At 44.8% G+C, this 15,893-nt stretch overlaps 5 protein-coding genes and 1 non-coding gene across 6 annotated transcripts; 5 read left to right on the forward strand and 1 right to left on the reverse strand.

Annotated features, from left to right (window-relative positions):
* Positions 1–463: 463 nt before the first annotated feature.
* MET5 (sulfite reductase (NADPH) subunit beta) lies at positions 464–4,906 on the reverse strand (the record flags this gene model as incomplete). Its single annotated transcript, XM_018879372.1, has 2 exons — positions 464–4,818; positions 4,885–4,906. 2 exons carry the CDS (start codon positions 4,904–4,906, stop codon positions 464–466), a joined length of 4,377 nt encoding a protein of 1,458 aa, XP_018734489.1.
* A 1,692-nt stretch (positions 4,907–6,598) lies between these two features.
* Positions 6,599–7,840, forward strand: AWJ20_244 (uncharacterized protein; the record flags this gene model as incomplete). The annotated part of the gene is made up of 1 exon (XM_018879383.1): positions 6,599–7,840. The coding sequence occupies one exon, from the start codon at positions 6,599–6,601 to the stop codon at positions 7,838–7,840; it is 1,242 nt and encodes a 413-aa protein (XP_018734490.1).
* A 972-nt stretch (positions 7,841–8,812) lies between these two features.
* Positions 8,813–10,981, forward strand: AWJ20_245 (NADH:ubiquinone oxidoreductase 78kD subunit; the record flags this gene model as incomplete). Its single annotated transcript, XM_018879393.1, has 1 exon — positions 8,813–10,981. The coding sequence occupies one exon, from the start codon at positions 8,813–8,815 to the stop codon at positions 10,979–10,981; it is 2,169 nt and encodes a 722-aa protein (XP_018734491.1).
* A 2,571-nt stretch (positions 10,982–13,552) lies between these two features.
* On the forward strand, positions 13,553–14,428 carry SPS19 (Sps19p; the record flags this gene model as incomplete). The annotated part of the gene is made up of 1 exon (XM_018879404.1): positions 13,553–14,428. One exon carries the CDS (start codon positions 13,553–13,555, stop codon positions 14,426–14,428), a length of 876 nt encoding a protein of 291 aa, XP_018734492.1.
* A 297-nt stretch (positions 14,429–14,725) lies between these two features.
* Positions 14,726–14,799, forward strand: AWJ20_247 (the record flags this gene model as incomplete). Its single annotated transcript has 1 exon — positions 14,726–14,799. It is a non-coding gene; the product is annotated as a tRNA-Val (tRNA).
* Positions 14,800–15,104: 305 nt separating this feature from the next.
* Positions 15,105–15,779, forward strand: POX1 (acyl-CoA oxidase; the record flags this gene model as incomplete). Its single annotated transcript, XM_018879425.1, has 1 exon — positions 15,105–15,779. One exon carries the CDS (start codon positions 15,105–15,107, stop codon positions 15,777–15,779), a length of 675 nt encoding a protein of 224 aa, XP_018734493.1.
* Between the last annotated feature and the right edge of the window lie 114 nt (positions 15,780–15,893).

A 15,893-nucleotide genomic window follows, 5' to 3' on the forward strand; every position in this document is an offset into this window, starting at 1 on the left:
TATTACTCACTCTTCCTACAAATTGCGACATTGCGAACACAATTAAAGGCCCAAATCTGGTTTATAAAACAAGTTCAACCTAGTCTAGTGATCTGTGGTATTTCGAGTATATCCCGTGAAGTGAAATTTTCGACAATAAACATCCGATTTTGACGCATGCTTTATAACCGGGTAATGTATATATTTATCGACGTGCATTTTAAAATGTGAAATATGCTAGCAGCAAATATTCTATACAGTTTTAACACATATAAAGACTTTTGGGAGATTTAATCTGGGTGGACTTGAGAATACATTCAAATTGCAAGTCTGCACCAGAGAGTTCAACTCGAACAAGACGCCAAAATTCTCGTCAGAGCTGCGTTTGCTGGAGGCAAATGCTCAATGAGCTAATTAAAAGTTGTAGTGCTAAAAATCAAACAAAATTCATTAAATCTAAAATATACATATAATTGTCTAAGCCTCAAGCCTCTTCAGGGACATTATCCCAGAAATTCTTTCCTTCAGTGGTCTCGGCAATAACACCTACTCTTATTAAAAAGTCACCAAAGTGCTCACCATCGTTCCTCTCAAGAGCCCATCTCTTGAACAAAGGCTTCAGAATTGCAAGAATCTCGTCCTCCTTGATAGAACTTCGGTAAAGTTTATTGATTCTCTGGCCGTGGAAACCACCTCCGAGCAGCAAGTTATAAGTATCGTAGGCCTTACCAACGAGAGCAACTTCAGCCAACCATGGTCTAGCACATCCATTAGGACAACCAGTCATACGAAGAACAATGCTATCGTGACGCAGACCATACTCCTCCAAAGCTTCCTCAAGTTTGGTGACAAGAACTGGCAAGTATCTCTCAGATTCAGCCATTGCAAGACCACATGTAGGGAAGGCGACACAAGCAGCAGACGACAAACGAAGTCCAGAGAAAGTGACGTTATCAAGCTTGTACTTGGCCAATAACTCCTTAAACTGATCAAGCTGATCATCAGAAATATTGCTGATAAGAATGTGTTGATTGGCAGTGAGTCTGAACTCATTATCACCCTTCATGATCTTGGCAACTTCACGCAAACCAGTCTTGAATTGAAGCTCGGGAGTATCCTCGACACGTCCGTTCTCAACAAAAGTGGTGAAATGGTGCTTGCCAGTTTCGTCAGTAACCCAACCGAAAGTATCGGTATTAGAGTCGAAATGAATATCTCTGCCGGGCTCAAACTTATATCCAAGCAACTTCTCAACCTTGGATCGGAAAGTATCAACACCCAAGTCATCAACAGTGTACTTGAGACGAGCATGCTTTCTGTTACCTCTGTCACCATTGTCTCTTTGAACAAGCATAACCTTTTCACAAACATTAACAATGTTCGCCTTCTCAACGTAACCAAGCAAACTACCAGTTCTAGGATAAGTCTTCTTATTGTTGTGGGTGACACCCATACCACCACCGGCAAGAACGTTGAAACCAACCACCTCATTATCTTCAACAATGGCAATGAGGCCGATATCATGGCCATATACATCAACATCGTTATAAGGAGGAACTGCGATATTGATCTTGAACTTTCTTGGCAAGTAAGTGGGTCCGTAAAGTGGCTCATAATCGACCAAAGTTCCGGCAGAAACTAGAGTCTTCTTCTTTTTGGGACCAGTTTTTCTCTCAGCAAAAGTCTTGGTGTAGTCAGAACCATCACCCTCATCTTCACCCTCGAGCCAGATTTCATGATAAGCAGTAGTTTCAGGAAGCAAGTGCTCACTGATTTCAGTACCAATCTTGACGATTTCGTCGTGAATCTTAGCATTACCAGGGAGGGCGGCAGTAACAACGTTACGGTTAACATCACCACAAGCAGCAACAGTATCAATCAGAGAAGAGTTAATACCACGAATAGCAGGTTTCAGATTCTCCTTGATAACACCGTGCAATTGGAATGTACCACGAGTTGTGATCTTAAAAGTGCCATTACCTCTCTTATCCGAAAGCTCATCAATCTTGAGCCATTGAGCAGGAGATGCCACACATCCTGGCAAACGAACACGCACCATGAAAGAAAATGCAGGCTCGAGACCAGCGGCTTTTCTCTCGTCACGAATGTCACGGTCATCTTGCATGTAAATACCGTGGAACTTGGTCAATTGTTGGTCATTGGCAGCAATAGCTCCAGTACTCTTATCCTGAAGACCCTCGGCAATAGTACCACGCAAGAAGTTTGAACCAATCTTGATATCTTCATTGGTGATTGGTGGAGGTTCATCAGCGCCAGCAACACCGTCAACACCAAGCGCCTTCCAAAGCAAAGGCTCCCATTCGTTATAAGCAGTAGAATAACCATCAGCATCTTGGTCATCTCCTAGTCCCAAAGGAACAAGTTCTTTACCACCCAAAATAGTTAAACGGTTGTAAAGATCCTTGGCTGGTTTGTTGTAATAAATCTTGTCTTCCTTACGCGGCCAGTAGTGGCTGTCACCCAAACCAAATACACCAAAGTTCACATTTGCAAGATCAATATCAGTGGCATTCTTGACAGCGTCCCAGAAAGCTCTACCATTTTGTGGAAGTTCACCCTGTCCAGCAGTGGAGGTAACAAATACGACATTCTCCTCGTTACTAATTTCTTCTACTGGGTAGTCATCAAACGACATCACAATTGATTTGAGACCACGACCCTTTGCACGTCTTTGTAATCGCTTGGCAACGCTCTCAGCAACACCACCATCAGAAGCAAACAGAACGGTCAAAGGAGGGCCACTCAAACCCTCCAAGAGACTGGCGAGAGCAGCTTGAGCACGCTTCTTTTGGCTGGCTTTGATATCAGCTCCATAAGAAGATTGGAGAGATCGTGCAAAAGTAGGGTGACGTTTACTCAACAAAGTAAGCTTGTTTTCTCTGTCCAAGAAATCTTGAAGGCTCTTTCTGATTTGGAAAGAGTCGAGTTTAAATGACTCTGACTCAAGGGTAGGATCGTATCTGTAAAGGGGCCAATAACCAGTCTCAACAGCCTTTTTCGTTTCTTGCAAGACCTGCAAAGCATTCTCGTGCTCAGAATAGTAGGGAAGGTAGGCAACCACAACAGAGGGACCATCAAACTTCTCAGCTTCAATCAATGCTTGTAGAAGTTGAGTGTAAGAGGCATAGACGGCAACAGAAGCAACGTACACATTACCAAAGTTCATGGCATACAAACCGATATCCTTCTTACGAAGAGCATTGGCCTTAACCTCAGAAAATGGCTGGGAGTCAATAACAAGCATGTTGATGTTCTTGCCAGAAGAGATGACATGATGAACACCAGAACTGCCCAAATCATATGACCAAGCATCAGATCCAATGAGCCAGGAGCTTGATTCCTTGAAATATTGCTTACTTTCCAAAAGTTGCTTAGCAGCGCTCGAACCATCTTTGGAAAGAAGCTCAATGAGCTTGTCAGCGTCAACTGATTGGTTAGATTTACCAGAAGTATTAGCGACAATCCACTGCGATAACAAAGTTTGGAGTTCTTGCTTAAGAGGCGAGGTGAAATCGTTAGATTTGATAGCAGCCCGAGCCTTTGAGACCAACTCTTCCTTTTGTTGGACTTTAGCAAGATAAGCACCGAAACCATATTCAGGGTTAGCTTCTAAACCAGCATTAGGCTTATCAGAAGCATTGATAATATCAAGACTAGAGGGGAAGAGTTGATGAAGAACATTAGTATAAGCCTCCTCAAGTTTCTTGGCAGCAGTTTGAGCCTCTTTAAGTTCGGCATCATATGTTATATCATTACTCTCTGGCTTGGATCCGACAAATAATTTTTGAATGGGGACCTCAGCATTGAGGTTACTAGAAATCGACTTCAGAACGGTACGGACGTTATCATAGTTGACACCTCCCAATTGGAAAGAAACCAAATGGTCGAATCTAGAAAGCTTTTCAACTCCGTCAGAGACAAAGTCCTGGAAGAGAGGGCTCCAAGCAGTTGTTTGCTTTTGAATTTGCTCGACCAAACCCACTCTCTTGACAGAAGATGGCAGGGTACCAATAAGATCCTCAGAAGACCATGGTCTGTAAACTCTGATCAATACAACACCGAGGTTAGCATCTTGATTGATAGCTTGAACAAATGGATCAGCATTAGCAGCGAACAGAACAATGGCAGAAGTTGCTTTGCTACTACCAATATATTCAAATGGTTTGTAAGAGGTTTTTGTGAATTTAAATGCTTCTTCAATAGTGGAGGAGATATCAGCTTGAGTAATGGCAGTGGGGGCAGCAGAGTTCTCATCAGTTTCAGTGGTCTCCTCAGCTTGTTCTTGTTGGGTGGGTTGGAACGAGGTGTTACTACTGGCCTTTTGAATTTCGGCACCAGTCAATAAACGAACCTTTTCTTCATCATCGTTAGAGTAGAAGAAGTGAACAACAGGTAAACTCAGCTTTTGAGCGATGAGATGTGAGATCAATGCAGTCTGTTGTGCTTCAGCTGGTCCAAAGGATTGTAAGAACACAAAACCGGAATGCCTTAATGCAGCAATGAGTCCATAATCAGATTCTGTGCTGACATCCACGTGAACTGTAACTGGAGACTTCTTTAAAGTGGTCAAATGTGGTAAGGACTTGAATAAACCGGTCAATGAAGAAGTGACAGAGACCACATCTGAACTCTGTTGGCTTTCTAAGTAATCAACAACAGTCTGAAACGGGTCATTATTAACTCTTAAAACAGTCAAATCAGATACCTTCTTTTCTAGATCTTCACTGAATTTGGATTTGACTGCCAATGCTGGTTGAATAGCAAAAACCTTGCTGCCAGTGCTGCTAAGCACATTGGCAACTACAAATTTGTTAGTTTCTAATCAGAGATCCTAGCTTCCGTAATCAAAACTGTAGTTTTCCCAATTGGTTTCATTTCACTTACCAGATTCATACGAAGTAACCATTATATGGAAAATGTATGCTAATTACAAGTCAGATAGAAAGACACTAATAACACACAATTAGTCGTTAGTCTAGAGTCTCCGCAATATCAAAATAGATCAGTACGGCTAAGCAGATCAAGGTCAATAATTGTTAATGTCCGTGAACCTTTCTTAATGTCCAGTTTTCAAACAATTTAAAAGTGCCAAGATCTTAGATCCAGATAACGACGGTAGCTTTTATTTCTCAGACTTGACCAATTGAACCCAGATTGGGATCGGCTCTTCTACTTATACCATTTTTCTTGGTTCGGGATTCAATGCCACAATTTCTTCTCATGCGTGGCTTGTGTGTCCGACATCTCATCTTTCATCAGTTCACGTGATTTTGGTGAGAAAATGTATGTCTGGTTAGTATCGCATCAGACGTTATTGGTTGAAAACATGATTAAATTTTGGTCGATCTCTCCGAATTCGGCATGGGCAAAAGAGTCAGAGTGGGGGACATAGAGTCTCAGAAACACAAGCCACAGATATTTTTGCTAGAATACTACACGGATTCAAGAAAATTGTCAATTATTTTAGATCTCAGAGGATCTATAAATATATATATTTGATTAATATATTACGGTAAAATATAATTTTTGGTTTATAGGTTTGTGTCGGTAAAGGATTTCCGGTACGACGATCCCATATGATTGTGGCTGCAATTCTGCAGATGCCAGCCCCATTGAGTCTTGGGGGAGCACCGCCCCGAGACTATTGCATCAACGCCACAAGTTCTGGCATATGTGGGACTTTGATAATTGTGGCGCACATGCATGTCCTTGTGGCTACGAGTAGTTTAATTTCATTGGTCTTATATGATATGTCAAGTCTTGTGGCACACTATCTGATTGATGGCCTGGCTGACTATGCATGAGTTTATTTAGAGGGGAAATGATGTTATTTATTCAAAAGAATTAAATTGCTCAGATGCTGTAGTCGTGATAAGAGTCCATATCAGACTAGCAGGTTCCTCGTCGTAGTTTTAGTACCGCCTGTGGCATCTACTAAATATTTTGAATATGGTATTATCATATTTATAAATATTTTGCAAAGTCAGATTGCCTCGGATCACCTACAATTGTGTGTTTACCGATATCACCTTTTCCATTCGCGTAAGACCCTCAAATGTAACATTAGTAAGAGTGATCTCTAAAAAATTATTTGTCTCGATATTGGGGTTTCTACTCTCCTCTTTTCTCGTTTGATAAAAATGTGGAGTAATAGTCCCACCATGCTAAGTGTTGTAAAGTGGGGTTAGAATAATATTGTATATAATACTTATAGAACCTGTTCATATCTCCTATATCTTTAACCGAAGACCTTCCAAGCATAAAAATCTCGCTAACTTATTTAAGACCGAGAGAGACGCACTAATTAAATGATCAGTCTGAACACACCTAGACATAGGAAATACTGCTATCAGGAAGAATTGAAAATTTAGTTAGCTATTAATAAAAAGTCCATCTCTTTATCAAGCGTACCCCCATCTCACATCATGCACAAAGATAGGATAAGCTGCATCTTGAGCAGTCGTGTGATGCTTATCATTTTACCGCCGATAATGAGTATCAAAAGGTTTTGTGCTTTGCTATGGTTGCATTTTATTTCCCTTTAACAGCAGTTCATAAATCTAATTATCGGATGGTTTGATAAGGAAAGCTCCACGCGATGCTCGACTTGGTATTACCAGCTGGGATCGTAATTGTTCTGTTTTACTTTATATACAATGGATTGAGGCATACCATCAAACCAAAAATCAAATCGAAACAAGTGGAAACGGAAGAGAAGCCAGATGATGTATGCAACTTAGTACCAAGTCCAATTGGGCTGACTCCTGAAAAGCTGCCATTTTATAATGACAGGCCCTGGAGACCGTTTCGATGGCCATACCATCAAACAATGAGTATTCGCAAGCTCGATATCAACCATTGGCTCGATATGGATAAATGGTATGTAAGGTATATTAAAGAGCGCAAGGATATTCTCAGTAAATATAAAGAAAAAGTGTTTGGATATCTGCCAGAAAGTGAAGCGGCCAGTAGAGAGTTGCTCGAGACAGTAGTGGCTCATATGCTGGCACGGTATCCTAAGCTGTTCAAACTAGACACAGAAAACCCAAATCGGTTTCATAATCTTATCACAGGTGAGGTGTTGGATCTTAAAGATGAAAAGCTTCATCCACTAGAGGTTGCGGGGAGAATTGCTAAAGAGGATTTCTACATCGTGCAAAGACGGCCAGATGGACGACACTACCTCACAGCCATGCTAGTCGCATTCCCAGGAGGTTTCTTTGCAAATGAGGAGAACATTGGCAAGCACCTAGATCAAATCCATACCTCAGTTCCCTACTACCAAACTAAGTTACAACCGTCTATGGAGCGTTTCTTTGGCAAGCTCAAAGTTAATGAACCAGTGGAACGAGCTTCATTCATTATAGCTTATGACAAGGGTCTATATACCACGAAAATGCACGAACATGATCCCGGAAATCGATACAGTCATCAATCGTTTGATCATGTTCCGCATAGTAAATTTGGCGTGAGAGTAGAACGTCAAGCACTTCGCAGACTGCCAAAGACACAGGCTATCATCTTCACAAACCACCCGATATTTTACACTTTCGAGGAAATGAAGGACGAGCCAATGATCCCCTCGATTCTTCGCAATATTATCAAAGACGGTCCCGAAAAGATCCTTCCATATAAGCTATACAACGTACTGGAGCCGTATCTCGGTCCATATTTGGAGAGTCTCATTCAAAGACAAATTGACATGGGAATTATAAAGGAATCAGATCCCGTACGAACGATTCCTACGTATCCCTTTGCCCATTGGATAGATACTGGCCCCACCGAATATGGCTGGACAAGCCCGCACCAACCAGATACTGCGGAACCAACAGCCCTCTGACCGTCAACCAGACCCACACCCTTTTTTACACACAGCCAGATATTATCAATAGCAATCAGTTTTATTAATCCGCGATACAACGAATGAGCACATTACTTACAGCTCCAATTATATAAACAGCTAAAAAAAGGCCAAACAGGAACAAGTGTCCGGCTCTCGGTAAGGAACTAGCGGTAATGCCTTACGGTCCGCCGCTCCAGCTAGAGCCGTTATCCGTCTAGACAGGTCTGTAGAGAGCGTGCCCTGTAGAAACTCAGAACGCGCCTACAATAATGGCCTGACATAGAAACAATTTAAAGAAAAAAAAAAGAGAAAAAAAGATCAAAAGCACTGGCTCTGTCCCTCCTTTTATACTCGATATTTTTCAGCGCGGCTCCCCAACGCCGCACCACCAACCATGCATAGCTCAATAGGGCGAATTCAGGGGAAGAGGGTTGTCCGGGTCCTTCTCCTGGGGGTGTGCCTCCGGCGGCTGGGGCTCCGCCCCAGACCCTGGTTGCACTCCGCTTCGCGGAGTGACTGGGACCGTCGACGGCCGACTCGAGCGTAGCGAGAGGAGCAGCGGGGTCTGGGGCGGAGCCCCAGCCGCCGGAGGCACACTCCCCGCCACCGCGAAACTAATCCACCAAACCCAGTAAAACAATATCTGTCATTTATTGCTTCTCTGGCTACGAGAATAGACCCCAGGACCCCAGGACCCAAGGACATTGGAAACGCACGTGATATGCACGTGACTGATGCACGGCTGGCGGTGAAAAATTCGAGTATTAGCGAGCAGCGGGGGATGGGCCAATCAGAGTGGAACCATTGACAAAATACAGAAATTGGATCGCCGTGTGTAGTCGAAGCGGGATTTGATAAAAGTAAAAGTTCGCTTGACCGCGCGCCAGAAAGAACGAACCAGACAGACGGACTGGCGTACAGGCAGACTCTAACGGATTTTGTTTTTTTGTCAGTTTTTCAGAGCAAAAGATGCTGTCGAGAGTAAGACTGTTGGGTGGTCGCACCGGTGTTTCTAGCAGCGGCATTGCTGGTGCTGGTGCTAGAAGACTGTTGTCTTCGACTGCTGTTAGAAGAGCTCAGGTTGAGTTAACGATTGACGGTAAAAAAGTGTCGATTGAGGCTGGGTCTGCTCTTATTCAGGCCTGTGAAAAGGCTGGTGTTACAGTTCCTCGTTATTGTTACCATGAAAAGCTTGCTATTGCTGGTAACTGTAGAATGTGTTTGGTCGATGTTGAAAGAGCTCCTAAGCCCGTGGCTTCGTGTGCTTTCCCAGTAGCTCCTGGTATGGTTGTTCGTACCGATACTGAACGAGTTAAGAAGGCTAGAGAAGGTGTTACAGAGATGATTTTGGCCAACCATCCTTTGGATTGTCCTGTATGTGACCAAGGTGGTGAATGTGATTTACAAGATCAATCTCTTAGATACGGTTCAGACCGTGGTAGATTCAAGGAGATTGCTGGTAAACGTGCTACTGAAGACAAGGATATCGGTCCTTTGGTCAAGACTTCTATGAACAGATGTATTCAATGTACCAGATGTATCAGATTTGCCAACGATGTTGCAGGAGCTCCCGAACTTGGTTCATCGGGTCGTGGTAATGAGATGCAAATCGGTACTTATATCGAACAGAATTTGAAGTCCGAGTTGTCTGGTAATGTCATTGACTTGTGTCCTGTTGGAGCTTTGACTTCAAAACCATATGCTTTCAAGGCTAGACCTTGGGAATTGAAGAAGACTGAGACCATTGATGTGTTTGATGCTCTTGGAAGTAATATTCGGGTCGACTCCAGAGGTACTGCTGTCATGAGAGTTCTCCCTCGATTGAATGATGATATTAATGAAGAATGGATCAGTGATAAGACGAGATTTGCTGTCGATGGTCTTAACACTCAGAGATTGACCAAGCCTCTGATAAAGGTTGGTGATGCTTTCCAAGATGCTACTTGGGAAGATGTTTTGGTGACTATCCAAGAAAAGGTCAAGGCTCTTAATATCAAGGGAGACGAGTTCAAGGCCATTGCTGGTGATCTTGTTGATGTCGAGTCTTTAGTGGCTCTTAAGGATCTTACCAACAAACTGGGTTCTGAAAACCTTGCTCTTGACCACAAGGGCGGTAACTTACCACCTGCTCACGGTGTCGATATCCGAAGTAACTACCTGTTCAACTCAAGCATCCGTGGTATTGACCAAGCCGATGTTATTCTGTTAGTTGGTACCAATCCTCGTCATGAAGCCGCTGTTCTTAATGCCCGTATTAGAAAGCAGTTCCTTAACTCGGAGGTTGAAATCGGTCTTATTGGTGAGGAGTTCGATTCGACCTTCTGGGTGGAGAATTTCGGTAACGATCATGCTTCGCTTGTCAAGGCTCTTGAAGGTGAGTTTGGAAAGAAGCTTGCCAACGCCAAGAACCCTCTTATCATCACTGGTAGTGGTGTTGTTGAGAACAGTGATGCCAGTGCTATTTTCAAGACCATTGGTGACTTCGTCGTCAAGCACAAGAACAACTTCTTGACTGAAAACTGGAACGGATACAATTTATTGCACCGTGCTGCTTCTCGTGCCGGAGCTTATGAAGTTGGATTCGCTCCTCCTTCTGCCGAAATCGCCAAAGTCACTCCCAAGGTTGTATACCTGCTAGGAGCCGATGAGGTGCAAGCTCAAGATATTCCTAAAGATGCATTTGTCATCTACCAAGGACACCACGGAGATGTTGGAGCTTCGTTTGCCGACGTTATCCTGCCAGGTGCCGCATACACCGAGAAATCGGCCACTTATGTCAACACCGAGGGTCGTGCCCAGACCACTCGTGCCGCCGTTGCTCCACCCGGCGCTGCTCGTGAAGACTGGAAGATCATTCGTGCCGTTGCCGACGTGCTAGACGTGGAACTGCCCTACGACGACATCGAGCAAATCCGGTCTCGTGTGGCCGACATCGCTCCCAACCTTGTATACTACGACGTTGTTGAGCCCTCGTCACTAGCCGAGGTCGGTGTCAAAGTCCAACTGGTGGACAACAACCACTCCGCCACTGCCACTGGTGCCCCACTGACCAAAGTCATCGACAACTTCTACTTCACAGACGCCATCTCCAGGAGCTCGCCAACCATGGCCAAGAGCTCGGTCGCATTCAATAACTAAACCCTCCCCCTCCTCCAAAACTCTTAGCATGATCTGTTGATTATATTCATAATAAAAATGATTTTTAGACCTCTCTGGCGGGGTCCTGTCACCTCCGGAGGCTGGGGCTCCGCCCCAGACCCCGCTGCTCCTCTCGCTACGCTCGAGTCGTTGCGTGAACGGTCCCAGGAACTCCTGCGAAGCAGGAGCTACGGGGTCTGGGGCGGAGCCCCAGCCGCCGGAGGCATGTCACGCTTAAGTTCATGTCGCTTATTCAAAAAATATGTACAAAATTTACAGTTTGGCTCTTAAATTACATTACTGCTTTTGCATCAACGCAGCGCTGGAAACCGTTAGATTCGCTCCGGGAAGGGGGGTTCTGCCTCCGGCGGCTGGGGCTCCGCCCCAGACCCCGTAGCTCCTGCTTCGCAGGAGTTCCTGGGACCGTCCACGCAACGACTCGAGCGTAGCGAGAGGAGCAGCGGGGTCTGGGGCGGAGCCCCAGCCGCCGGAGGCAAGCAGGGCCGGATCGGATTGCCACTTACTTTTGTTCTTGGAATCGCTGGCCGACTCTTTCGCTGTGCTTGAGGAACTTCTCGGCACATCTCATGATACAGGTCTCTTCCTTGGAAGTCAGGGTCTTGGATGTGAAGTCGTTGACACAGTCGCCGAAACATCTCTCGACAAGCGACGAGTACAGTCTCATGAAATCCTTCATTTGCTTTCTCTCGACGAGTTGCTGGAATTCTTGTTGTTCACGGGCGTTGAGTTGATCCATTTTGCTGTCTGGTGTGTTATCTGGTCTGTTCTGTTCGGGTCCAGTTGCTGTTGATTCAGTCGGGTCGAGATATCTGTATAGTGGTGAAGCTGCTTCAAATATCAAAAATTTCAGTATGCTCAAATGAGTCTTTTACCCTAACGCATATTATTGCAAAATACACCGCTTATTGACAGAGGGGTCGACTATCCGGTTCACCTTAATCCACAAGTGAATCTATTTAAATTGGAAATTTCACATTATAAGCGAGTAATCGACTCAATTGCTTGAAACAGATGTTACTTGAAACAGATGCTTAGTGAGTGCTAATAGGAACTCCTGGCGAATCTGTGGCATTCGGCGAATATGCAATTATCTGCACCCCTGGCGACCCTGCATCAGGACTCGACTGACACTGGTGTGCCCTTGCTCTGTAATTTTCACTATCAAACTGCTTCACTAATCAGCTTCTAAGTCCCCTTAAGAGTAACTAGACACCTTCTATTACCAAATAACCTGCGCCAAATACACAGTTCTCATAGCCCAAACTCCTGACATCGGATCCATGTTTCGGTCTTCAGCTCCAAACCTGATTATTAAACGTCGTCAGGCTGCCTCCGGCGGCTGGGGCTCCGCCCCAGACCCCGTAGCTCCTGCTTCGCAGGAGATTGCGAGGATTGCAGACCAAACGATTGACGTTGGCGAGAACTACCAGCCCAGGTCCCAGGTCAGTAGAGTCTCTCGAACTTCTGCTGCTATCGTCGGATCACGTTGTAGTTCCAAGATTCCGGTGCTGTCTACAAATTTTCCAAGGAATTTTATTGACTGAAAGGCATCTCTAGTCCTGGACCGAGTTCTACCCCTGAGAAGGACCCTGCGTCGTGATCTGCATGCATCGGCAATCCAGAGATCACTTTCTCCGTCCAACGATGTCATCAATATAAAAAAACTGGTTCTTATCCAGACAGCCTCCCGATACGTTCTTGTTTTACGGCAAGGTTTTATTTCAGTATTTGCTTCCATGGCACCTGACCCCACCAGGGTCTGTAATCTTCGACATCCGCGGAGTTCTTCATTTTGCCGGATAATTCTTTAGCACCTGATATCCTCTCCTTGATTGCTTCAACCGCGCTCAAAATTTACGGGAATTTCCCTGCCGAAAAGCCGTTAGTTCACCGGCCCCAGCTCCTTATCTCCGAGAGAGACCCGGTCCTACGATGCTCGCGAAGCGAGCACAACGGGGTCTGGGGCAGCGCCCAGCCGCCGGAGGCACATGTGATTCCCCAACAGTTTCCGCTCGCTTTTTTATGTCCGAGTCTCCGTTGATCTCCGCTCCGGAGCATCTTCGAACCCGGTCGGCCCACCGGTTGTCCGTGCCGTGGCAGTTAAGCGGAAGAGATACCGGGTCGGGAGGCAATGGAAAAGATAAAATAATTAGCAAAGGTGTTAGAAAAGGGTGTGAGAAAACAATTGGGTCATTTGTTGGCCGTTTGGACGGATATGAGAAACTCTGTTATTGGCCGTACGGCCGCCCGTACCATAGCGGCCTCGGTAACTGCATTGATCCTCTCCGGAAAAAGTACCGAACTTTTGTGGGGAAATAAATATGCTCCGACATGTGCATATTCATATATATCTACAAACCGATCCGGAGAGATAGGAGTTGTTCTTGTTCTCTATATATACCAGTTATATTCCACAGTATCTGTGTCAATTAAAACTTGGATTTAACTCATTTTTTGATTTTTTGGTTTGGGGTTTCTTTGGTTAAGGAATTTCTTATTCACACATTTTAGACTCACGTTTGTTCTACACAGTTTTTGAAATTATTTAAAATGCCTAATACTCTCGGTCAATCTTACCTTCAAACTTCACCTTGGAAGAAGAATCTTTTCGACGGCAAAGTTGTCTTTGTCACAGGTGGTGCTGGAAGTATCTGTCGTGTAGAAGTCGAGGCTCTGGTACTTCTTGGAGCCAATGCTGCTATTATTGGTCGACGTAAGGATGTGACTGAAAAGGCAGCAGAGGAGATTGGTCAACTCCGACCTGGCGCCAAAGTCATTGGTATTGGCGGTGTGGATGTGAGAGACGTGAAATCTTTGGCAAGTGCTGTTGATACTACTGTCGGTCAACTTGGCAGAATCGATTTTGTCATTGCTGGAGCTGCTGGTAACTTCCTGGCTAACGTTGCTAATCTATCAGCCAATGCTTTTAAGACAGTTGTTGACATTGATCTGCTCGGTTCCTACAATACTTTCAAGGCCACTTTTGACGAATTGCGCAAGAACAAGGGTCATATCATCTTTATTTCTGCTACTTTACATTATACCGGCTTGCCAATGCAAGTGCATGCTTCTGCTGCCAAGGCCGGCGTGGACTCATTAATGCGAACTTTGGCTGTCGAGTTGGGTCCTCTTGGAATCCGTTCGAATGCTATTGCCCCTGGCCCAATTGCTGGAACTGAAGGAATGGACCGTTTGAGCGGAAAGAACGACCCAAACAGATTCAATAGAATTCCTCTTCAAAGATACGGAACTACCACCGAGATTGCTGATGCCACTGTCTACCTATTTTCGGACGCTTCTAGTTATATCACCGGTACTGTCACTGTGGTTGACGGTGGAAGCTGGCAAACCGGATCCGTCACCGCGTCCTCGGCCATGTATCCCACCAAAATCACTGAACTCAACAGCAAGACTGCCAAGTTGTAATTGTGGATGCTACAGAATGTTATAGCTATTGTTAATATGGATTGTGGATTGAATTTCAGGGATTGGCGACGGCCTCCGGCGGCTGGGGCGCTGCCCCAGACCCCGTTGTGCTCGCTTCGCGAGCTGATACGCGAGGGAAGCAATAAACTTTGAAGTAGTAGGCTACTTACATATCTAGAGGCGTATTTAGTGATTCTGTAGACTGTATGGGGCTGTTATATAGGTGCTAATAGGCGACGGCATTTGTGCTTTTGTAAGTCTGATGATGGATCCAAGGGGTTCACAAAACATAAAAATGGTTCGATGGTCTAGTTGGTTATGGCATCTGCTTAACACGCAGAACGTCCCCAGTTCGATCCTGGGTCGAATCAAGTTTTTCTTTTTTGCTTTATTCGTCGTTAATTACCACTAAGTTCCGGGGTGGAGTCTTCAGATGTTCGTCTTCGGTTGAATTTGTCTGGTCTTGTTTCTTTTTTGTTGCATGTCAATCCTCGATAACTGCTCACTGGCAACTACAGGCCTAGACTCGGGTTGCGTTCCATCCGGCATTTCGGCTGTAGGTACCGAGATTGAACCGTCGGTGCGATGTGGGGTAAAAATCATCCGACAAACTATAAAGGCCGGACTCTGAGGACTATTGTCTGGTCACTAATACCGGTCATTAATTATCGCCATAATGGCACTGAATTCTGCTGTTCTCCCCAATGCCACTTCTAATGTGGTCATTGGTGGCATTCATTACGACACAACTACCGAGCCACCCAGAGCTCTGGCTGAGGAACGGAAGAACGTAACTTTCAATGTCAGGGACATGTCCTATTTCATTGATGGCAGTAAAGAAGTTACCGAAAGATTCGAGGATTTTATGAATCAGATTGAACGTGATCCACTGTTCTCAAATGATGCTTTCTATGATCTGACTCTGGACAAGAAGAGAGAGCTCACTATGGCCCGTGTCGCTCAAGCTTTTAAATACATGGACAAGTACAAGACTACTAAAGAAAGGGCTGATTTACTACTGGTAATTGGTTTAGCTGATCCAAGTGTAAACACTCGTATGTTTGTTCATTTCAATTTATTTCTCAGTGGAGTTCAGGGCTCAGGAACTGATGCTCAACTGAAATATTGGGCCAGTCGGGGTGCTGTTACCGGCCATAAATTCTATGGATGTTTCGCTATGACTGAAGCAGGTCATGGTTCCAATGTAGCTGGTCTTGAGACAACTGCTGTATTTGATGAAGCAACTGATGAGTTTGTCATTAACACGCCTAATCAGGCTGCTGCAAAGGTGAGTTTATATCATGATTTCATTAGGAACTGGAGTCCTAGGTATGATCTGCCCCCATTATAGATTCTAACGTTATAGTGGTGGATTGGTGGAGCTGCTCATACAGCCACTCACACTTTGTGCTTTGCAAGACTGATTGTCAAAGGCAAGGATTATGGAGTCAAGAATTTTGTGGTG

The sequence above is a fragment of the Sugiyamaella lignohabitans genome, chromosome A (assembly GCF_001640025.1).
Source record: "Sugiyamaella lignohabitans strain CBS 10342 chromosome A, complete sequence".
NCBI classification, from domain to species: Eukaryota; Fungi; Ascomycota; class Dipodascomycetes; order Dipodascales; family Trichomonascaceae; genus Sugiyamaella; species Sugiyamaella lignohabitans.